The sequence below is a fragment of the Mesoplodon mirus genome (assembly GCF_964341445.2).
Source record: "Mesoplodon mirus genome assembly, chromosome: 1".
Classification (NCBI taxonomy): Eukaryota; Metazoa; Chordata; class Mammalia; order Artiodactyla; family Ziphiidae; genus Mesoplodon; species Mesoplodon mirus.
The window spans coordinates 70,886,974-70,911,614 of NC_138976.1; the positions used below are offsets into that span (position 1 = coordinate 70,886,974).

General features: G+C 39.3%; 1 protein-coding gene across 7 annotated transcripts in view; it reads right to left on the reverse strand.

Moving 5' to 3' along the window:
* Nucleotides 1–248: 248 nt before the first annotated feature.
* RIC1 (RIC1 homolog, RAB6A GEF complex partner 1) overlaps nucleotides 249–24,641 on the reverse strand; it is a 141,917-nt gene continuing 117,524 nt past the window's right edge. For 6 of the 7 annotated variants that reach the window (XM_082615391.1, XM_082615390.1, XM_082615392.1 and 3 more), the window contains 9 exons: nucleotides 20,316–20,432; nucleotides 19,094–19,822; nucleotides 12,429–12,587; nucleotides 12,210–12,346; nucleotides 10,083–10,369; nucleotides 9,029–9,220; nucleotides 6,441–6,618; nucleotides 6,098–6,286; nucleotides 2,398–5,261 (listed from right to left, as the gene is read on the reverse strand). In XM_082615391.1, coding sequence (XP_082471517.1) covers nucleotides 4,973–5,261; nucleotides 6,098–6,286; nucleotides 6,441–6,618; nucleotides 9,029–9,220; nucleotides 10,083–10,369; nucleotides 12,210–12,346; nucleotides 12,429–12,587; nucleotides 19,094–19,822; nucleotides 20,316–20,432 — 2,277 coding nt within the window. In that variant the 3' untranslated portion in view covers nucleotides 2,398–4,972. Of the gene's footprint in view, nucleotides 373–2,397; nucleotides 5,262–6,097; nucleotides 6,287–6,440; nucleotides 6,619–9,028; nucleotides 9,221–10,082; nucleotides 10,370–12,209; nucleotides 12,347–12,428; nucleotides 12,588–19,093; nucleotides 19,823–20,315; nucleotides 20,433–24,641 lie in introns of those variants that run through there. The other variant, XR_014293519.1, reaches the window with a different exon arrangement.

A 24,641-nucleotide genomic window follows, 5' to 3' on the forward strand; every position in this document is an offset into this window, starting at 1 on the left:
AAGTTTGGCCGTACACCATGACCAAATGGATGTATGCCAAGAATGGAATGTTGGTTTAACACCTCAAAAAACCCATGTCACATACCAGATTATTAGAATAAAGAACTACAGTATACTCTCAACAGATGCACAAAATTTTTTTGACAAAGTAACACCTTTTTACAATAGAAAACACTCAACAAACTAATGATAGAAGGGAACTTCCTCAACCATGAAAAACTCAACAGCTAACATCCTAATTTATGAAAGACTTAATACTTACCCCCTAATGTCAGAAGGACAAGGATATCTACTATTGCCGCTTGAATACTGTATTGGAGGCTCTGGCCAGGGCTCTAATCGCAGACGACATGATCTTCTATACAGAAAATCCTAAAGAGTCCACACAAAAAACTTATGTTGGGTCAGCCAAAAAGTTCATTTGGGTTTTTCCCTAAGATCTTACGAAAAACCCGAACGAACTTTTGGGCCAACCCAATAGTAAATGAATTCAGCGCTGTAGGATCCAATTACAGCATAGTATTTTTATATACTAGCAAAGAACAATCCAGAAATAAAGCAATTCTATTTGCAATAGCATCAAGAAGAATAAAATACTAATAAGCTTAACAAAAGTACCTATAAAACACTACTGAAAGAAACTAAAGACATGAATAACTGGAAAAACACCCCATCTTCATGGACTGGAAGGCATATTATCAAGACGGCAATATTCTCCAAATTAATCTGAATACAATCCTTATGAAAATCCTAGCTGCCTTATGTGTGTGTGCGGGTGTGCACAGAAATTGACAAGCTGATTGTAAAATTCAAATGGAAATGCACGGGACCCAGAAGAGCCAAAATGGTCCTGAAAAAAACAACTTATGACTAACCTACACATTCAAAATCTCCTACTAAATAGCAACAGTAATCAAGACGATGTGGTACCGGCATTAAGGAAAGACCCCAGAGATCGATGTAATACAACTGACAGTTTCAGAAATAAACCCATACATTTATAGTCAATTGATTTTCGACAATAAGAAAAAAATCTTTTCTGTGTATGGTGCTAGAACAACTGAATACTCAAACACGAAAGAACAAAGTTATAGACCTCTTACTTCATACCATATATAAAAATTAACTCAATGGATCAAAGACCTAAATGCAGGTGCTAAAATATAAAACTCATTAGAAAACACAGACATAAATCTTCATAACCTAGGATTAGGCAATGGTTTCTTGGATATGACACCCCAAAGCTCAAGCAACCAAAGAAAAAGTTGGACTTCACCAAAATGAAAAACTTCTTTGCCTCAAAAGACAGTATCATGAAAGTGAAAAGCCCTCAGAATGAGAAAATATTTGCAAATCATATCTCTGGTAAGTCTAGTATCCAGAATATATAAAGACCTCTTGCAAACCTCTTGCAAACCAACGATAAAATAAATGACCCATTTGTGAAATTGCACAAAGGATGTGAATACATATTTTTCTCCTGAGAGATGTGAATGGCTAATAATCATATGAAAAGACATTCATTAGCCATCAGGGAAATGTAAATCTAAACCATAAGATACCACTTCATACATAACTTAGATGGCTATAACCAAAAATACAGACAATAACGTGCTGATAGTAGAAACCAGAACCCTCCTCCACTGCTAGTGGAAATGTTAAAAAAAAAAAAAAAAAAAAAAAGCACAGGCATTTGGTAATACAACTAGGCATTGCCTCAAAAAAATTAACCAGTTATATGACCCAGCATTTCCACTGCTAGAGAGAACTGAAAACATGTCCACACACAGAAACTTGTACATCAATGTTCATTATTAATAATGGTCAAAAAGTGGAAACCACCCAAATGTCCCTCAACTGATGAATGGATAAACATGTAGTATATCCATAAAATGGATTATTCAGCCTTAAAAAGGAATGAACTACTAATATACAAAGTTGAAAACCTCATGCTAAGTGAAAGCCAGACAGAAAAAGCCACATATAAGTCCATTTAAATGAAATGTCCAGAACAGGCAAATTCAGAGACAGAAAGCAGATTTAGGAAAATAGGAAAAAGTCAAAATTCCACCTATTATTTTAGTCACACGTATTAGAGATGACTGGTTTCCTCTGGTATGTGTAATTTTATATCATATTTCATTATATTTTGAGTATTTTCCATGTCATCAATATGGACCGTCTGTTCCAATTGCCTATTTATTGCCAAGCATCTAGGATGCTGCCAACTCTTGATGGTCCTATTCTAAATAATTCTGCATACACATTTTTAATCTAAATTTCTAGTTATTTCATAAGGAAAATTCTAAGATAGAATCATATAATGAAAAGAATATTTTTATGACTTTCAATACATATACTTTTTGCTGTTAATTTGAGATGATGAATAAACAAAAGTTCATGTAATGGTTTTATTGCCCTTTACCAAGTAAAAAAATACACATTACAGAAGTAGCAGCAACTTTAATTACAAGCAAAGGTTGACTCTACCCCCAAATGACTTCTTATTTTGGTATCAGCAAATAATTTAAACTTCAAATAGTTATATTGAATATTTAAACTCACTGGTTAAAATTATGGCTTAAACAGCTGATATGTGATCCAAACAAGGCAAAATTAAAATGTGAATTAAAATTAATTTAACACATTACCAAAGAGAAATTTTCTGTAAAGTTGCCAATTATTTTGCCTTGGGGCCACCTATATCTTAGTTGAAAAACAAGTAGTTTATATAAGAAAAGTTTCGTTCATGGCGTTAACCACAGGAATACAGTTAACTTATTGGTGCCCTGCTTTTAAGAGTGCAAGATGAACCCAGCAGCACATTAGGATACCTGAAAAAGATCATAGCTGTTTACAATGGTAAGTCATTTTTATTGATTAAATACACCAAACACAAAAGTAATGCTAGTTCTTCTAATGGACTAGGACAGGAGAAGAAATTCTTCAGTTTAGTTTCTTGCTGGGCTGCATGCACTCACATGGGAAACATTTTCTATCTTAAAATTCAGGGAAAGGTGGTTTAAAACAAAGGCTTAAATAAACATAGCACCAGAAGGACCAGGTACCAGTTATCACATATTCCACCCATTCAGGAGTTTTTGTATGTGAAATTATTGCACTTGTAATGTGAAAAGTAAGTGATAGTAAATTACCAAACTCAATAATTTAAAACCGTTTGATGAGTTATGAACAAAGCATTTTCAAAATGGTTTTGGGTTTCCCTTCAGAGGAAACCTGGCTAGGACAACTAAAGCTAGCCATTTACTTTAAAAAGCAAGGATAGAGGACCAAATTTTATTTCTAAACTGTAATTGCACTATGAGAAGAGAGGCTGTTTTACATAGTGGTATGAATTTGGTCCACATCAAATACATTGTATTATAAAAATAAGTTCATTTTTGTAAAAAATAACATTGCATTCCTTTGTTCAAATTGCACAGTACAAACAAGCTATCTAAATTAATACTGTTATAAGGTAATTGATGTACATACAGTGGATATGTGTTCAGTCTAAAGCAATTGAGTATGCAGTCATGTTTTCATAATGTATGAAAACTAAAGTTTGTCATTTCTAGAAATACATAAAATATTTAAAAAGTTACAATGAAGAATGCATTCTTTACATACTAATTTTTAGTAGCTGTGATAATACAGGATTCAGCAGTCTATTTACATAAAAGTCCATTTTTATTCAATTTATAAAAGCAATAAATAAGAAACTACATTAATTTGAACAAAACCTGTTTCATTTCATGATCAGTGTGACCATTTCTGTTATGACCAAGCCAATGACCAAGCTTATGACCAAGCCAATAAACCTGTCTTCCTCTATGAAGACTGCTTATATTTGGAAAGAAGAGCAAGCCCTGTCTTTGTTCCAAGAGTGAGTATCTATAGCCATGCAGAATCCAGCATAAAACCTTACAAATTATAGTACAAGCCCTAAAAATATGAACAGTGCCTTTGAGTATACTTACACAAGAGTACTCACAAAAAGATAACAATTCTTTGATACAAAATAGTTTAGTGGTATCTAATAGCATAATTGATAAGAATTCCTCAGACCTCAGCGCACGCTGACCTAGCAGGAACCAAGCTTGCTTAAAAAGCAGGCACACTGACTCACAGGTAAATAGCTTCCATCAATTCAGGACCGGGATTTAACAGGCTATAAGAGGAGCATGTCTCCTTCATACAGGCACTTCTTATGCTAGGGCAGGCATCTATTCAGAGGCCCAATTAGGGAGGCCAGTGCTCTTGATCCAAGGGGGCATACAGGTAGCTCAAGTACTTGATGAGCTATAGCAAGCACCTTAGCATTTGTTTTTAAAAAGCAGTCTGAACACACGCTGAACCAGAAAACATAGGAAGCTGTAAGTAGTGAAAAGTGTTTTGCTCATCTGGGACAAAACAATCCCTGTGGTTTAAGAGCTACCAACCTTTAAGAATAAAACCAAAATATTCTCATGTACATCTGTACAATATTCTTTTTTTTTTTTTTTTCTTTTTGCGGTACGCGGGCCTCTCACTGTTGTGGCCTCTCCCGTTGCGGAGCACAGGCTCCGGATGCGCAGGCCCAGCGGCCATGGCTCACGGGCCCAGCCGCTCCGCGGCATATGGGATCCTCCCAGACCGGGGCACGAACCCGTATCCCCTGCATCGGCAGGCGGACTCTCAACCACTGCGCCACCAGGGAGGCCCTGTACAATATTCTTTATTACTTCCACTGCAGCTTAAAAAATTTTTTTATGAAAGATGATTTTTTTTGTTTTGAAAGATGATTTTTTTGATATCACATTTTTATGGACTCAATTTCTTAGAGGAGAAAGTTAGTTAAAATTTAGTAATACCTTACCAGAGTCTCAGAGCTGAGTTCTCTCCCTGGTTAAATCATCCAACTAGGTCACAGTGTCCTCAGCTGCATGCTGCTGCTAATTAATACTGCCCGTGGTGACGGCACCCATTGTTGTTAGGACACAGAACAGTCATAAGTCCCATCCTGAAAAGGTTCCTCCTCCTCTGCTCGGGTTGTGTCCTCCTCTTTCCGGCTGACCAAACTGCTACCTCCGACCTCGCCCTGGGGGATGCTCCCGTGGCCGGAGGAGCTCCTGTTCTCCTCTGCCCGGGGGCTAGTCTGTTCAGGAGTCTTACCCACAGTTATTGGCTGGAAGGCTTCAGGCTGGACCTGCTCTTCTGTTATCTCACTGAGTTTCTGCAGTTGTGGCTTAATGATGTTTAAAAATGGCTTATATCCAGGACTAAGTAGAAGAAAAAGGAAATTAGCTCTCCTCTGCCACATTCAAAAGGCTCCATAGCATGTTATGGATGAATTCCTACTAAGCACTGATATAGTAAGGTCAATGATAGATTGTGGGGGAGGGGAGGAGGCACAGAAGGGTCGGGAGGAAAGGCTTTTTAGGTGCCAAGGCCACCATAGAAGGAGCAGCACATAATGTAAGTGTGAGCACAAAGAGCAAAGACTGATATTCTTTATCCAGTATTACGATTAAAAATCATATTCTATAATCTAAGCAACGATAGGATTTTAGACTTGAAAAACAGGACCTTCAGAGAACATTTAACATGAATGAATCTACCAAGTAAGGAAAACTAGACCCAAGTAAGGGAAATCCCAAATCCACACATAACTGGTGACAAAGGGGTAGAATCCCAGGCTCTTTTAACTTCATTCACTACTCTTAATTTGGGCTTGTTAGTAATTGCCATGGGATGTTAAATTCACATAGACCTCAAATTTTATCTTCTCAAGCAGATATTTTTAGGTTATTACCTTCTGTTTGACAGAACTAAAAATCTAAGTTCCACCCTAGTTCTAAGATCATTTGTACTGCAGTCTTGAGTCAGTGACATGTATTCACTGACCAACACTATCTCAATGGATATTACTCATCTAAACTGGTATAAAATGGTAACTAAAGAAACTAACCTTTAAAGTGAATATACAAAAGGAGATTTTATTTCTAGCAACCTAAAAAATCTCCAAATAAATGAACCAGAACTTAGCCTTAATGTGAAAGGACAGGATTCACCAAAGGACAGTGAAGATAACAAACCTAATGAAACTAGTACTTACCAATCTGTAGAGGCCCATCTGTCCACAGCATGCAGCCCTGTCTTTATGTTCTGTAACATCTCTCCATCTACCTCTGAAGATTGTATAATAACCAAAATCTGGTTGATTATTGAGGATTCTCTGAGAATCAGGCCTATAACAACACACCAGTCCAGACATCCTGCCTCCATGAAGATGTGTAGCAAATACCTACATATATAAGCAGAAACAAAAATGACTGATGCTAAAAATGATCTACAGATGTACATAAGGGCAATCATTATCGGGAAAGTAGCCTCCGTACCCAATTTGCCCAAGTATCCTGAGTAGGCATTCTATGCTTTCAAAATGCTGAGAAACTCACCGAAGCTGAACCTGGGATTTGTGAGGCCCTTTACTTGCCAGCTCCATGGAGATGTGCTCTAGGTCTGACTGAGTTAAACTGAGTGTGGAGAAATTTTCATCCACCATTGTCCAGTCTCCATCCACCATGGAGCTACTTTCAGTCAAGTCTGTGGCTGAACCAATACTGCATTCATCACCTGATGAAGAATTGCCAAAAGTTACAAACTAGCTTCATGTAGAAAATATGTTTTCCTTTCATTATAAATATTAGCTGTCTCTCAGATGTTGATTTCTCTTCAGGATTTTGAGACCAAAACATTAAATCCACTACTAAAACTCCCATGTTACATCAATAGTAGTAGATATAAAAAAAAAATTATTAGAGAGGTAACCAGGCGTTATGTGCCTTTATACTACCTAAAAAGTAGTCTTGCCCACCGCTGAAAAAAAACCCAAAAACCTAGCAATAATTTGTCCTTTTTTTTTTGGCGGGGGGGCAGTTGGGGGAACGCTTTGCAGCTTGTGAGATTTTAGTTCCCTAACCAGGGATTAAACCTGGGCCCCCTTCACAGTGAGAGTACAGAGTCCTAACCACTGGACCGCCAGGGAATTCCTGACCCCGTTTTTAGATTCAATTACCAATTTACAAGAAATACAGAGGAAACTGTTTAAACCATGAAGATGTAATAACCTAAAATCCACATCATAAGAAAAGTCCACAGAAGCAAGTTTATTCAATGAATAAATTGCAAGGGGGAAAAAAAAGAGATGCAGAGGGGGAACAATCACTAAAAAGAAAATTAAAAAACATAATCATAGTGTGTGAATCTTATTTGGATCTTGATTCAAACCATAAAAAAATTATGACATTATAAAACAGTTGGAATTTGAATATTTACTGGATATTTGATGGTATTAAGGAATTACTATTAAATTTTTAGAGAGATGTTAATGGTGTGATTATCATTATTTTCAAGAAGAGTCTTCAGAAATATATACTGAAATGTTCACAGATAAAATATATCATGTCTTGGATTTAGTTCAATAATACAGGAAGGGGAAAGTGGATAAAACAAATTTGTTCCTCAGTTGGTAATAACTGGAGTGGGGGCTGGGTGGAGGGCGTCCATTATACTATTATTTCTCCTTTTTAAATATGTTTGAAGTGACCTCTTTAAAAAGTTTTCTCAAAAAAAGCAATGATGCCACCTCACGTCCATTAGGATGCTGCTATCAACAAAACCAGCAAATAAGTGTTGGTGAGGATGTGGCAAAACTGGAATCCTTGACAATGTTGGTAGGAATGTAAAACGGTACAGCTGCTATGGGAAAAAAATTGAAAACAGAATTACCATATGATCTGTCAGTCCTACTTCTGGGTATATACCCAAAAGAATTGAAAGTAGGGTCTCGAAGAGACCTCCCATGTTCACTGTACTCCCACATTCATTACAGCATAACTCACAATTAACCAAAAGGTGGAAGCAATGCAAATGTCCCCTGATGGATGGATAAAAGGTGGTATAAACACATAATGGAATATTATTCAGCCTTAAAAAGAAAGGAAATTTCCATGCATGCTACAACAGGGATGAACTTTGAGAACATTATGCTAAGTGAAAGAAGCCAGACACAAAAAGACATACACAGAGACAGAAAATAGAATGGTAGTTGCCAGGAGTTGGGGGAGAGAGGGATGGGGAGCTGTTATTCCGAGTATAGAGTTTTGGTTTTGCAAGATGAAAAGAATTAAGAGTTCTGCAGGTTGGTTGCACAACAATAAAAATGTAGTTAATAGCATTGAACTGTACACTTAAAAATGGTTAAGATAGTAAATTTTACATGTATTCTACCAAAATTTAAAAAGAAAGTCATGGCAGCTATATGCCTCTCCACATGGCAGAAGCTCCGGCAACAGTGATGACACACTGAAAATCAAACATCAGGTGAATGCCTGGCCATTAAAAAACTCCAGAAAATCGGACCAATTGCTACTTAAGTTCTTATATAAACCTAAACAACATAAATCACTTTAAAACTTCTTCAATATGTAATGTAACCATTACTATAATTGCAGAAGTTGACACACACTTTTTGATAAAGGGTCAGACAGTAATATTTTAGGCTTTGAAGGCTAAGAGGCAAAATTAAGGATATCATGCAGGAATTTATAAGAGAAAAAAATTTTTCCATAGATTTGTATCAGTGAAATAAAAAAATAGAAGATAACTGGGTACAATTTTTTATGATACAGGTCTACCTATGAGAAGAATGGAATTCTTTACACACGGATAACATTTTGCTTACTTGAGGTTCAAAGTTAGTGCTTCTGTATCATTAAAGTTGATTACAAAGGTTCATTTATTAGTGCTGAGCTGTAATAAGAATTTACCTATTTCATTTATCTAAAATAAACCTGGCAAAGTATAGTCAAGGCCAATATGGCCTTGTTCTAATAACTATCCACCTCTCCAGCACATACTAATGCCTAATCCTCAAGGACATATCTTGAAAGAAAAGAGTGAAGCTCTCTCTCTGAAGTGCTATAGCATATAAACTTTCCTCCACAGGAACTGAAGAAGAGCTAGGGTTTAAAATGATATCTACCTTTATTAGATAAAGGTGAAAGGAAGGCGTCTTGCATCTGTGGTCCATGGGATGAGGCTGTGTCTATTTCATGATGCATGGGGCCGATGTTGCCGAGCCAGCTCTGACTTCGTTGGACATTAGAGATGCCAGCGTCTATCTCAAGGTTCAAAAAAGGGTCAGCTGACTGGGACGTTAAGAGCTGCTCTCCCACTGCAAGGTAGGTCCAAAAACAAAGAAAAAACTGGGAATTAAAGGTGTACACACTGCCATTTCCAATTCAGTTCTTTCAGCTTCTCTTCCCTCACCAACCCCAAATACTAAAAGTTCAGAGCTAATTACTGTCCCTACACTGCATCATCCATCCACTGAACCAGGGATGTGGGACTGTAACAGAATGGACTGACTATATAACGCCACCCAGCAGTCATCTTATATCATCATGTATCTTACTACAACTAGGCAAAACTTTATTCTGGTCATCTTTAAATGATTTTCCTTGGTTTTAACATGACATGAAGTTTCCAAATGCCATAATAAAGGTTTTTGTTTGAATTTTCGTAAGTGATAATAATTACAACAGTCTTCTTTAAAAGACCTGAACTAAAAAACGTTTTTCTTTTATCAAAATACAGTTTCACTTTGTCCTCTCCTAATTTAGAAGATGGCCCAAGCTCTCAAGATGCATTTTTACCATTTCTCTGGAATGAGTCCTGTCAGGTTAAGTCACAATTTAGCTTATTTTGAGGTCTGTGATTAATAACTCCTTCCTACAAAAAAAAATGTGGGAGCTTCTATGTTCAGTCAATGCTCAACTTGCTGATCATCTGATACAACAATTGGTTGGATTTATAAATTAGACTTCAAGGTCATAAGACTTAGAGACATATGTTCTACTTTATTTACATCCTTAGTCAAATGGTGGATGTTCCAAGTGATGCACAAAGAGTTAGCTTTTATCTGTTCTGACCTTGGAATGAAAAGACTTCCTTGAATATCAACTAACAGCAAAATGTCTAAATATTTGGAGCAAAATACAATCCTCCCTGTACAAGTAACACAAAGCCTACATTACCTGTTCGGTATTTTCCATTTTTGAAAGGAGAACTGAGAGAAGAAGCTGGGATGATGGGAAGTGGCCACAGGAAATCTTTGTGGAGTCTCTTCAGGGCTAACACAAAGTTGTCTACTCGGGCAGCTCGGGTACGTTCCTTGCATAGCCAACTAATTAGTTCAAAGCCCAGCTGGGCTGCAAAGCAGCCGAGATCCTTTAGCCGAACTTCTTCTAAGAGACGCCGGGCATGTCTCCAGAGCATCATATCAATATACATGTTCTCAGCACAGTCACTGTCTTTGCTCCATCTGTAAGTGGGAACACAAGAAAGCTACAGAACAATCTTCACTGGAGGACTTCAAATACTTTTATGAAGTAACACTGAAAACGCTGACAAGGAGGTAAGACATCTAAGATCGAATTCTGATTGAAGATAAAGTATTAGGGCTTCTCCATGTGATACCACAATCTATTAAACAATACCTGGATCATAGTAGCCTCTTAAAACATATTTGTATAATGAAAACATAGAATAGGAAAGAACAGGAGACTGACTAAGTCAAACCAGGAAGAGGATGGTGGCTGGATAAAGGAAAGAAAGGGAGCAAATAAATGCTGTATTTGAAAAGACCAATGAAAAGAGGGAATATCAGATCAAAGAAACTAACGAGAGAGAAGCACAGTGAAATGAAGTCTCTTAATGTGAGTTTTACAGACACATAAAAACAAAACGGATTTTTAAAAATTAACTGCTAAATATAGTCTATTGTCCCTTATTCACATGAACTGACGTGATATAACTGGTCTGGTGGGTGACGGGGTGCTTTCAGCAAGAGGCAGTACTGGAGCAGGACTGCCTGGATTCAGATCTTGGCTCTGCCACACATTCGTTGTACGAACATAAAGCAAGTTTATTTTTCTGGGCCTCTGTTTTTCACCTGTGTAATGTGGAACAGTATCTACCCATATGGAGCTGTTGTAAGGACTGAAAGACCTACACACGGAAATGCTTAGAACCGTGCCTAGCACATAGTGAGTGCTTAGTATATATTAGCCAACACTTTTATTTTATTATTATTTTTTTTTTATTTTATTTTTTTGCGGTACGCGGGCCTCTCACTGTTGTGGCCTCTCCCATTGTGGAGCACAGGCTCTGGACGCGCAGGCTCAGGAGCCATGGCTCACGGGCCCAGCCGCTCCGCGGCGTGTGGGATCTTCCCGGAACGGGGCATGAGCCTGTGTCCCCTGCATCGGCAGGCGGACTCTCAACCACTGCGCCACCAGGGAAGCCCTAGCCAGCACTTTTAAATTCAGGGCATGGCTGAGAAGCTACTGTTTGCCTGGCAATTGTTCACAATCCTCCATGGTTGCATTTAACTTGTTTATGGTCCATTACTGTGTGTGTTTGTGTTTGTGTGTGTGTGTGTGTGTGTGTGTGCACGTGCTGGGAATGGCGCTATATTAATGGGTATGATAAGAAAAAGCAGTAAAACATCACAATAAAAAATGTTCAATAAGCTCTCACTACGTATCAGGCACTGTAGTAAGAATACACACAGAACCAAATAACACAGGAAGGAATACAAGGACCTCACAAAACGGAGGAAATTCTATTTTATAATGTTCAGTATGAGTTCACAGTTACCTCTCAGGAGACAATAACCCATCTATGTGTAATGTAGGTTTCAGGCTCCAGGATACACTTCTTTTCAGCTTCCACTGTTTAATGACTTCTCCACTCAAAAGAGTCACAGGAGAGTCAAGTACATGAGAACTAAATTTTACTTTTTGTCAAGAGGTATAGTTGGAAAGAAGGGTAAAACTGCTGACTGTAAGAAGGCTTTTGAATTATCTGCAGACTTATCTATCTTCCTTTTTATTCTGGTCCTCTATTATCAGAGGTAATTTAAAGTTAGTGGCATTCAGCATGGGCACACCAAGTTCTACTCCAGTACAAAGGGCAGAAGCTGTACAAAGAATAAAGAAGTGAACTTTAGAGAAAGAAAAAAGGGAAGCCTTTTGGGAATGTAAAAAGGAATTGCAATTGGATCAAATGGTTGTTTTCCCAAGATGCAATTTTACAAATACCCTGAAATGCAATGTGTCGCAGAATGCCCTAAAACCAGTAACGGCTCTTCATTCTTTTACCTTTTTCCAGAAGGGCCAGACGGCATACTTAGTGTTTTCTGTAAGCTGAATTTACTAGCAGGAACATTTTCAGCTGACTGGGATAAACTGATGCTTCGATTCCTGAAGAACTCAAATCCACCACTTGAACTGGGTTCCTATGATTACACACCATACAGTTAGAGGAAGATGCCACGTGGGTGTAATGGCCTAGAGAAGCTGTGCAATTCTGCAACTAACCTGAGCTGTAGGTGTGGATGGAGGCGTCTCAGATTCTCCAGAGCCAATGGCTTTAAGAAATCGAATCATGTGTCGACACAAGTCCCATTTGCTTTGTTCCAGGGCTGTGTTGAACAGAAGGGTGGCATGTTGCCTACTTACTGCTGGTACTTCCATGTTCTAGAAAAACAACCAAGGAAGACAAGAATTCCTTTTATACTACAAATGACTTGGGAAGATATAAGCAATTCTTTATCTCCACGGTTCCCTAAACTCAGAGAAGTAATGCAGCTACAACAATGGGGATAGTTTAACAGTAGAATTAAAAGAAGCATTAAAAAGTACCATACAAGGAAAAGTGAGGCAAATACTCTGCTGGTGTAATATAATTTATGATTTCTTGAACTCCCATTATTGCCAGATATCTTACATAAACCTTACATATTCTTTCATTTCTTCTAGTGACTCTCAAAATATGGATATCATTCCCATTTTACAGATGAGAAAACTGAGTTAAATAACTGTTGAAGATCAACAGAAAAGAATATAAATTAGTCTCCCTGACTCCAAAAAAGCTCAGGTCTATTTCCTGCGACAAAGAGTTTTCTGGGAATGTGACTAAAAACCAAATCTTTGCTTTGGGCAATAGTATGTAGTCCTGCTACACAATGAGCATTCTCTGTAATTTTTTCACAAATTTAAACTTGCTGCTTGCCTTGGCCTTCATGGAAAGGTGCCTAACAGGCAAGTTCAACTGTAATTATTATCTGTCAATCCACAGCAACTTAGGAATTCTGATCAAGTTTCTAATTCCATTGCTTGGGAGATCACTGAAAGTCTAAGGAGTGACCTAAAACAAAAAACAGCTGCATTTATTGTTTGTTTTTATGACTGTGTGGCCTTTTAAGAATACCCAAGGAATCACAGAATCTCAGGGCCACCCAGCTTCTGCCTGAATATCCCCTCTGGTTTCAATCAGTTGCCATGAAGCAAATAAACTGACAGGAAAACTGCTTCAGGCAGAATTTCAAACCAGGTTTATGGTTAGCTTCTTTAATCAATGAAAACAACTCTGCAGTAATTTTAAAGAACTTTTAAATGTAACCTATCATATTCACATCAGACTAATAGGAAAGCAAACTATCAAGCCCTTTTGTCAAATATATAATGAAACAAATTTTCAGGAGTCTCAAAGAACCCATTATTTTGAGAAAAATTGTGTAATTACTGCGGCAGGTTTGGGTCTTCCCTGCTTGCTATGGGGACCCTAACGTAAGGTACTCTGTTGTAACCCACGTTCTAATCAGAGTCCACTCAGCAATTCCACACTGTAAGGAGAGAGATTATTGTGGAGGGCTCAGACAAACCCACTGATATTCAAAGTAATTCTTTATTATTATGTTTCTTGTATAATATTTCAATAATCTTATGTAATATGTGCATATATGTACTATATTATATGTATATACATATATGTATACATACACTTATTCAGTATTATTCAAAATAATACTGTAAACTCATTAATTTGTTTTAGGCCTATTTATGGACAAACAGGATTAAAAAAACACAACCCTGCAATGTTACTTTATGATTGTAAAGAAGTTTTCTGCCATCATATGGTAAGATTGAGTTCTTCAAAGGAAAGATAAACTCTGAACAGAGGAGGAGAGGGGTAAGATGGCAAAGAGTAAGACGCGGAGATCACCTTCCTCCCCACAGATACATGAGAAATTCATCTACACGTGGAACAACTCCTACAGAACACCTACTGAATGCTGACAGAAGACCTCAGACCCCCCAAAAGGCAAGAAACTCCCCACATACCTGGGTAGGACAAAAGAAAAAAGAATAAACAGAGACAAAAGGATAGGGACAGGACCTGCACCAGTGGGAGGGAGCCGTGAAGGAGGAAAGGTTTCCACACACTAGAAGCCCCTTCGCAGGCGGAGACTGCGGGTGGCGCAGTGGGGGGAGCCACGGAGGAGAGCGCAGCGACACGGGGGCGGAGGGCAAAGCTGAGAGATTACTGTGCAGAGGATCGGTGCCTACCAGCACTCACCAGCCCGAGAGGATTGTCTGCTCACCCGCCGGGACGGGTGGGCCTGGGAGCTGAGGCTCGGGCTTCGGTCGGAGCGCAGGGAGAGGACTGGGGCTGGCGGCGTGAACACAGCCTGCAGGGGGTTAGTGTGCCACGGCTAGCCGGGAGGGAGTCTGGGAAAAAGTCTGGAGCTGCCGAAGAGGCAAGAGACGTTTTCTTCCCTTTTTGTTTCCTGGTGCGTGAGGAGAGGGGATTAAGAGCGCTGCTTAAAGGAGCTCCAGAGACGGGCGCGAGCCGTGGCTAAAAGTGCGGAGCCCAGAGACAGGCATGAGACGGTAAGGCCACTGCTGCCGACACCAAGAAGCCTGTGTGCGAGCACAGGTCACTCTCCACACCTCCCCTCCCGGGAGCCTGTGCAGCCCGCCACTGCCAGGGTCCCGTGATCCAGGGACAATTTCCCGGGAGAACACACAGCGCGCCTCAGGCTGGTGCAACGTCACGCCAGCCTCTGCCGCCGCAGGCTCCACCCGCATCCGTACCCCTACCTCTCCCCAGCCTGAGTGAGCCAGAGCCCCCGAAGCAGCTGCTCCTTTAACCCTGTCCTGTCTGAATGAAGAACAGACGCCCTCCAGCGACAGACACGCAAAGGCAGGTCCAAATCCAAAGCTGAGACCCGGGAGCTGTGAGAATAAAGAAGAGAAAGGGAAACCTCTCCCAGCAGCCTCAGGAGTAGCGGATTAAATCTCCACAATCAACTTGATGTACCCTGCATCTGTGGAATACCTGAATAGACAATGAATCATCCCAAATTGAGGAGGTGGACTTTGAGAGCAAGATATATTATTTTTTCCCCTTTTCCTCTTTTTGTGGGTGTGTATGTGTATGCTTTTGTGTGAGATTTTGTCTGTATAGCTTTGCTTTCACCATTTGTCCTAGGGTTCTGTCTGCCCGTTTTTTTTGTTGTTTTTTACTTAAAAATTTTTTTTTCTTAATAATTTTATTTTAATAACTTATTTTATCCGCTTTCTTTCTTTCCCTTTCTTCTTTCTTTCTTTCTCTTTCTTTCTTTTCTTTTCTTTCTTTCTTTCCCTCCCTCTCTCTCTCTCTTTCTTCTTCTTCTTCTCTCCCTTTTATTCTGAGCCGTGTGGATGAAAGGCTCCTGGTGCTGCAGCCAGGAGTCAGTGCTGTGCCTCTGAGGTGGGAGAGCCAACTTCAGGACACTGGTCCACAAGAGACCTTCAGCTCCATGTAATATCTAACGGCGAAAATCTCCCAGAGATCTCCATCTCAACACCAACACCCAGCTTCACTCAACGACCAGCAAGCTACAGTGCTGGTCACCCTATGCCAAACAACTAGCAAGACAGGAACACAAACCCACCCATTAGCAGAGAGGCTGCCTAAACTCATAATAAGGCCACAGACACCCCAAAACACACCACCAGATGTGGACCTGCCCACCAGAAAGACAAGATCCAGCCTCATCCACCAGAACACAGGCACTAGTCCCCTCCACCAAGAAACCTACACAACCCACTGAACCAACTTTAGCCACTGGGGACAGACACCAAAAACAACGGGAACTATGAACCTGCAGGCTGCAAAAAGGAGACCCCAAACACAGTAAGATAAGCAAAATGAGAAAACAGAAAAACACACAGCAGATGAAGAAGCAAGATAAAAACCCACCAGACCTAACAAATGAAGAGGAAATAGGCAGTCTACCTGAAAAAGAATTCAGAATAATGATAGTAAAGATGATCCAAAATCTTGGAAATAGAATAAATGCAAGAAACATTTAACAAGGACCTAGAAGAATGAAAGAGGAAACAAGCAATGATGAACAACACAATAAATGAAATTAAAAATACTCTAGAAGGGATCAATAGCAGAATAACTGAGGCAGAAGAACAGATCAGTGACCTGGAAGATTAAACAGTAGAAATAACTACTGCAGAGCAGAATAAAGAAAAAAGAATGAAAAGAACTGAGGACAGTCTCAGAGACCTCTGGGACAATATTAAATGCACCAACATTCGAATTATAGGGGTCCCAGAAGAAGAAGAGAAAAAGAAAGGGACTGAGAAAATATTTGAAGAAATTACAGTTGAAAACTTCCCTAATATGGGAAAGGAAATAGTTAATCAAGTCCAGGAAGTGCAGAGAGTCCCATACAGGATAAATCCAAGGAGAAACATGCTAAGACACATATTAATCAAACTGTCAAAAATTAAATACAAAGAAAACATATTAAAAGCAGCAAGGGAAAAACAATAAATAACACACAAGGGAATCTCCATAAGGTTAGCAGCTGATCTTTCAGCAGAAACTCTGCAAGCCAGAAGGGACTGGCAGGACATATTTAAAGTGATGAAGGAGGGCTTCCCTGGTGGCGCAGTGGTTGAGAGTCTGCCTGCCGATGCAGGGGACGTGGGTTTGTGCCCCGGTCTGGAAAGACCCCACATGCCGCGGAGCGGTTGGGCCCAGGAGCCATGGCCGCTGAGCCTGCACGTCTGGAGCCTGTGCTCCACAACAGGAGAGGCCACAACAGTGAGAGGCCCGCGTACCACAAAAAAAAAAGAAACAGGAAACATCTCAAATAAACAACCTAACCTTGCACCTAAAGCAATTAGAGAAAGAAGAACAAAAAAACCCCAAAGTTAGTAGAAGGAAAGAAATCATAAAGATCAGATCACAAGTAAATGAAAAAGAAATGAAGGAAACGATAGCAAAGATCAATAAAACTAAAAGCTGGTTCTTTGAGAAGATAAACAAAATTGATAATCCATTAGCCAGACTCATCAAGAAAAAAAGGGAGAAGACTCTAATCAATAGAATTAGAAATGAAAAAGGAGAAGTAACAACTGACACTGCAGAAATACAAAGGATCATGAGAGATCACTACAAGCAACTCCATGCCGATAAAATGGACAACCTGGAAGAAATGGACAAATTCTTAGAAATACACAACCTTCCGAGACTGAACCAGGAAGAAATAGAAAATATGAACAGACCAATCACAAGCACTGAAATTGAGACTGTGATGAAAAATCTTACAACAAACAAAAGCCCAGGACCAGATGGCTTCAAAGGCGAATTCTATCAAACATTTAGAGAAGAGCTAACATCCATCCTTCTCAAACTCTTCCAAAATATAGCAGAGGGAGGAACACTCCCAAACTCATTTTACAAGGCCACCATCACCCTGATACCAAAACCAGACAAAGATGTCACAAAGAAAGAAAACTACAGGCCAATATCACTGATGAACATAGATGCAAAAATCCTCAACAAAATACTAGCAAACAGAATGCAACAGCACATAAAAGGATTATACACCATGATCAAGTGGGGTTTATCCCAGGAATGCAAGGATTCTTTAATATACATAAATCAATCATTGTGATACACCATATTAACAAATTGAAGGAGAAATACCATATGAAATACCACAAGAGGGTGTGGAGAAAAGGGAACCCTCTTGCACTGCTGGTGGGAATGTGAATTGGTACAGCCACTATGGAGAACAGTATGGAGGTTCCTTAAAAAACTACAAATAGGGCCTCCCTGGTGGCGCAGTGGTTGAGAGTCCGCCTGCCGATGCAGGGGATACGGGTTCGTGCCCCGGTCTGGGAGGATCCCATATGCCGCGGAGCGGCTGGGCCCGTGAGCCATGGCCGCTGGGCCTGCGCATCCGGAGCCTGTGCTCTGCAACGGGAGAGGCCACAACAGTGAGAGGCCCGCATACCGCAAAAAGAAAAAAAAAAAAAAAAAAAAAAAAAAAAAAACTACAAATAGAACTACCATACGACCCAGCAATCCCACTACTGGGCATATACCCTGAGAAAACCATAATTCAAAAAGAGTCATGTAGCAAAATGTTCATTGCAGCCCTATTTACAATAGCCAGGACATGGAAGCAACCTAAGTGTCCATCATCGGATGAATGGATAAAGAAGACGTGGCACATATATACAATGGAATATTACTCAGCCATAAAAAGAAGCGAAATTGAGTTATTTGTAGTGAGGTGGATGGGCCTAGAGACTGTCATACAGAGTGAAGTCAGAAAGAGAAAAACAAATACCGTATGCTAACACATATATATGGAATCTAAGGAAAAAAAAAAAAGGTCATGAAGAACCTAGGGGTAAGATGGGAATAAAGACACAGACCTACTAGAGAATGGACTTGCGGATATGGGGAGGGGGAAGGGTAAGCTGTGACAAAGTGAGAGAGTGGATGGACATATATACACTACCAAACGTAAAATAGATAGCTAGTGGGAACAGCCACGTGGCACAGGGAGATCAGCTCAGTGCTTTGTGACCACCTAGAGGGGTGGGTTAGGGAGGGTGGGAGGGAGGGAGACGCAAGAGGGAAGAGATATGGGAACATATGTTATATGTATATGTATAATCAGTTATATGTATAACTGATTCACTTTGTTATAAAGCAGAAACTAACACACCATTATAAAGCAGTTATACTCCAATAAAGATGTTAAAAAAAAAAACTGAACAGAAAACATGACTGTAATAGTTCTTTAAACACAATCACAGTGCCAACACAGGACATTTGCCTTCCTTTTCCTCTAGGTTTACGCTCAATAATTCTTATACCTTTGTGAGAAGAGAATTGTTACCTGTAAAATAATAAGGTACGAGGCAGCAGTATCCAAATCCTGAGCCATCAAACATTCCTCAAACAAGTCCTTGGGGTTTCCAACGGCTGCAAAAAGGTAATTCCACAGGGCATATTCAGTCTTCCTGGCACAATGAACAACTGTCTGCAGGAAGAGTGGGAACTCGGTGATAAATTTTGCCACAGTGGGAAGCAGAGGGTCGGGAATGGGCTCCCGTGAGGTAGCTTCTTCTTCCAGCACTTCATGGAGCATGAGCTCCAGCACGTGAGGAAAGTAAGGTAACGCGGCACAGGACTGGGCTAAGAGCAAGGCTTGTTCCCCAAGGTTCCTCACCAGCAGCTGACGTAGAATGTGGTGGAGGTAGATCTGAGAGGTTCTCTCCACAACACAGAAAGGGAAGAGCACCTCCAGCTGTTCCCTAGCACTGTTCCGAGTATACAAAGAATCATAGAGTACAGTGTCATTGACAGCACCAAGGACTAATGCATCTTCAAACAGAACAGCCAGGGGGTAGATATTTATGTGGAAAGGCAGCATAATCCGCTGGGACAAGAAGGAATGGGGCTTACGGTGATCCCTAGGGAAGAGAGGGAGCCAAACTTTCATCCCTGAACCTCCACAGCTCAGCCAGAGGGCCTCCAAAAGGTGACGCTTTTGTTTATTTGCTCGACACGTGGTCCAGACATTTTCAACAGACTGGGCTAGTACAACAGGAGGACAGAATGGCAGCTGGAGAAGGAGAGACAGAAATCAGTTTTTTCCCTATTAAATTTGTAGATTCCTAAGTTTTCCTAGGTACTAGTTTCCCAAGTCTTTCAAAATGATAGTATAAATTTTGGGGAAAATTAGGGGAATTTATTTAGAGTCAGAGTTAATAGTAGTACCCTGACTTTCAAAGTATGTGTATTTAAATCTAAAAAAACCCCAAAAGAACACCCCACCCCACCCCAAGGAACTTCACCAATTTATCCTGTTTTTCCATTAGAATTTGTCAATAATAATGCCTAAGCAGTAACATCCGGCATACAGAGAATTTTATTATCATTTTAGGACCTCTTCTTCCACCCTTCACAAACAGTCTTGTACCCAGAGGCTTAAGACTTATTTTATGTACTTACTCACTTTCCAAATCACAAGATAATACTCTCCTCTTAAATTCTTTTATTCCTTCATCCTCCTCCCATACATTCTTAACGTTTTAAATGACTTGCACTTTACTCACAAGTTTCCTTTGGTTAGGGTTACTGTCCTTCTCCCGGATCTGAGGGCCTGATCTGTCCCTCTGCATCATGATGAGCTGTCCTGCAAGATTTAGCATAATGCTCTCTGCATCACGAGCCTGAAAGAAAAATAACTTGTATTCATAAAAATTAACAGGTATGTTTTCAGCACTTCCCCTGCCAATGCATAAGGTTTACAGTTTAAGCAAACAACAATATTGAGTGTGTACTATGTACAGTCATTCTGCTAGGCTCTGTGGAAGTACAAGGAGCTGTCTGGCTAGGGTAGAACAAGCTTAACACAACGTAATTAATGAACAATGCAAGTGAGCATAAAATTGAGGGGAGAGCTGAATTATCCTGGAAAAACTAAGAGACCTTCAGAAGTTCATAAACATGAGACATAGCTTCAGTGACCTGGCAGGTACAGCTGGACAGGGCTTAAAGGATGAGGTGGGACTTGAAGGGTGAGGTTAACATACACGGGTGGGAGAAAAAGCGTTCATACTTTAGTTGAAGAATGCAATATAAATGACACGGAGGTAGGATAAAATAGTTCTACTGGGAAAGTGAGAACAATCTGGCTAAATTAGGGATATTATGAGAAAGAATGCTGATGGTAACAGACCTTCAAAGAGGGCTTGGAAAGTCAGGTAAAAATATAGCAGGAAATAAGCCACTATGTATGGTCCTTGAATAAGGGAGTTATTAAAAATTCTGAGTTATTCAGGATGGATTACTGAGGAGAGGAAGATATCATGGGTGGTGACTTCAAGAATGAAGGAAATAGTCTGCCTTTTTATTAAGGAAAATTTCAATCAAACCCAAGTAGAGAACCTAGTATAATGATTTTCATTGAACCCTATCACCCAGCTTTAATTTTCAGGAGCACTGTTTTAAAATGAATCTCAGACATCAAGTCATTTTCACTTGTAAAGAGGAAAAAGCATTTTGATTAAAACAAAAACTTACTTATATTCTAGACATGAAGGGTAGAAAAAGAAAGCTGAATCAAAGATGATTTCAGGGAACTGAATCTAGGTGAGGTGCTAGAGAAGTTGCAGTTGTCACTGATAGAAGTTAGGAGGAGAAAATAGTTTAGAGAAGGGAAACTGAAGAGTTTCCTTCTATTGCCCATTTTAAATTAGAAAGAATCTCAAGACTTTCAAGTAAAAACGTTGTGAGAGATGACTAAACTGGAGATGAATACCAGAATCATAACCATAAGGGTAAAGCTGGTAAACTGAAGGAAACAGATGAGTTTTCTGAGGCAAAGTATATGGGAGGCAAAAGAGCAGAGGGCCACTGTCTAAGCTTTTGAAGGTAAGAAGAGAAATAGAGCGTGATGTCACAAACCAAAGGAAAGAGTTTTAAGAAGGAAAGGGTGATTATTCAGAAGACATGGATTCTGTCCCAGCTTTGACTCTTGCTGGCTGGATGAATTTAAGCTGCTGATATCATTTAGGGTTTGGTAAACAACCATCACCCTACGTATTCTACTTGCAAAAAATACTCAGATATATGAAATGCTCTTTTGCACTGCTCTAAGACACAAGGGATTGTGTATAAAGAAATGGCAAAAGGGTACAGAATACTCACAGACTTTGTTATTCTCTTTTGCTTTAGATCAGATCCAGGTAGGTAGTAAGCATGATATGAACTGCTGTTAATTTACAAAGTAGGAATTAAAAAAATAAACCCTACAAAATCTCCAAGCAACTGTCACAAAACTCAAGAATTTTATTTGGAAAGAAATCTTCATTTCCCCACTTAGCACATAATGACATGAAAACTAAAAATTGAACGTCTGTCCCTAACACATGAGAAAAAGCAAGTAACTTGGAGGTAAGAGAAGGAAAAATGGAATTTAAAAGCTATGTGGGAATTATAAGCGCTAGAGAGTAGAGGAAAAAGGAAAATGAATATGCAATGCCAAGAATCAAACAGTATGAATGCTTGGGGACTGGCATAGGGACAAACTCCTCAAACACTTCAAAAGACCTAAAGAACATTTACTGAAGTTCACTAAAATCCGATTAATGTTCATAATGACCACTTTTAAGTTTTAAGATGGTAAATTCACCACTACATTTTATACTTCATTTTTTAAAAAAGCAAGATTTTTTTTCCTTCAGCTCTACATGCAGTCAACATTTTCTACTGAAATATTACAATATGTAAGAACAGGTGACCACTACAGCCCTCTCAGGCAACTTTAATGAACTTTTCAGAAACTGACTGTAACATACAAGCAGGGACTACATGTATCCTCAAAATCCTAAATTTGAAGGAACCCAACATACCATCTCTTACCCCAAAAAATCCCTGGTAGATAATTCTCATTGGGAGGTTCCGAGACAAGGTGCTCACCTCTCTCCTGAGTGAAGGCCACCTTACTGTTGAACAGTTCTTACTGCTAGTTTTTTGTTGTTAAATCAAGACTTGCTTTACTTTAAATCTTGGTCTTCCCTCTGTGCAAGATGTAATCAGTCTATTCCCTATTATATTTCAACTTACTTCTTGATCTGCTCTTTACCAAGTTAAGTAGCTCCTCTTTGTAAAGGGCCCTCTTAAAATGGGGCACCCAGTATTACTGATGCCACTGATTGCCTAATAGTAGTATCTAGGATATACAAGGAGTCCTCCTTTTTTTTCTAATATGACAACTTCAAACATGATCAAAAGTATGTAAAATGTACAACAAATAGCACGCCCCTTATTCCCATCATCCAGTTCACAACCATCAAGGTTTGCTCCACCTATCCCTCTTTTCTTTTTACTTATTTTGCCAAAGCATTTTAAAAGAAGATACCATGCCATTTTACCCCTATACATTTAATAGGCATCTCTAAAATATATGGATATTTGCTTATATAATCACGCCAATATCACATCTAAATGTAATAAATCTTACAACTATTCCTTAGTTCACATTTAAATATTGCAAATTGTTTTAACAGTGTCTTTTTATATACAGCCTATTTGAATCAAGATACAAATGAACTTACGCATGTATTTTGTTGTTATAGCTCGAAAGTCTTATTTAGAAGAATCTTTTCTTTTTTCCCCCACATTATTGACCTGCAGCTTTCCTATATAATATTATTAAACTAAACCTCTTTCCCTGTATTTTCTGTGAATAGAAGATGACTCTAGAGGCTTGATTCAGATCAGGCTCCATGTTTTTGCTAGTAATTCTTCACGTGAACTTCAAGTTGCTTCACCCCAGGAAGCATGCCACATCTGGTTCTCCCACTTTTAGTGATGCTAAAATTGATTAATAAGGCTTGGGCATGACAACTTGATACCTTCATTGTAAAGTTCCCATCAACCTTTCATTGGTTTCATCCAATGATCACTGCCTGAACCACTCATTTCTTCACGGGCTGCAAAATGGTGATTCTTAAATTCTTACATTCCTTCCATATCTTTTAGCAAGAGTTCTTCTGTAAAAGATAGCTTCCCCTTATCAACTAGGACTATCTTGTTACATGAAATAGAGTTTGCAGAGAAAAATGGGACCTGTATTTTAAAGGCACTCAGTGGAAGTGCCTTAATAGGAAGTAAAAGACAGACTGGGCAGACAGGGATGACAAATAAATCCACACAGAACTTTCCTTTGAAAATGGGTTCCACATTGACATGAAGTTTGGAGACCAGTGGTATAATGGAAGGAGGCTTGGAATAGAAAGTTATAATACCTGGGTCCTGGTGACACTGCTACCTACACAGCTACTTTAACCAGAAGCTATGGGATTATCTCTTTGCTCATAATTAACTAATCATGGAGTCCTCTATATGTCATATTCCTTCCATTTCTTTCCATCTTCTTTTCCCTACCCAAGTTCGGGCCACAGACATCATTCACCTAGATCATTACAATGGCCTTTGAGCTGCTCTCCCTACATCCAGTTCTGTCCCACTCTGTTTTATTTTCCTCCTTTGTAATGTTTTCTCTAACATTATAAAGCTTAGATCTAATAACATCCAGCTTAAAACGCTTTAGACTTTAAGACAAACTCCAAAGTCCGTATTATCAGTAAGACTCTCATCCTCTCATACTCTATGTTCCAGTCACTCTGAAATTTCTTCCAATTCCCTGAATGCATCATGTTCTCTCTTATCTATGGGCCTCTGAATACCGTTCCCTCTGCCTGAAATTCCCCTTCTTTACTTAGATAACCGCCACTTGTTCTTCAGGTTTCAATTTAAATGATATAGAAATCTTCTGTGATTGCTTAGACTACTCCAGGTTTTTGTTATACACAGTAAGCTATATTACTTTTTGGTACACACATCACAATTGTAATTAATTATGTATGTAATTA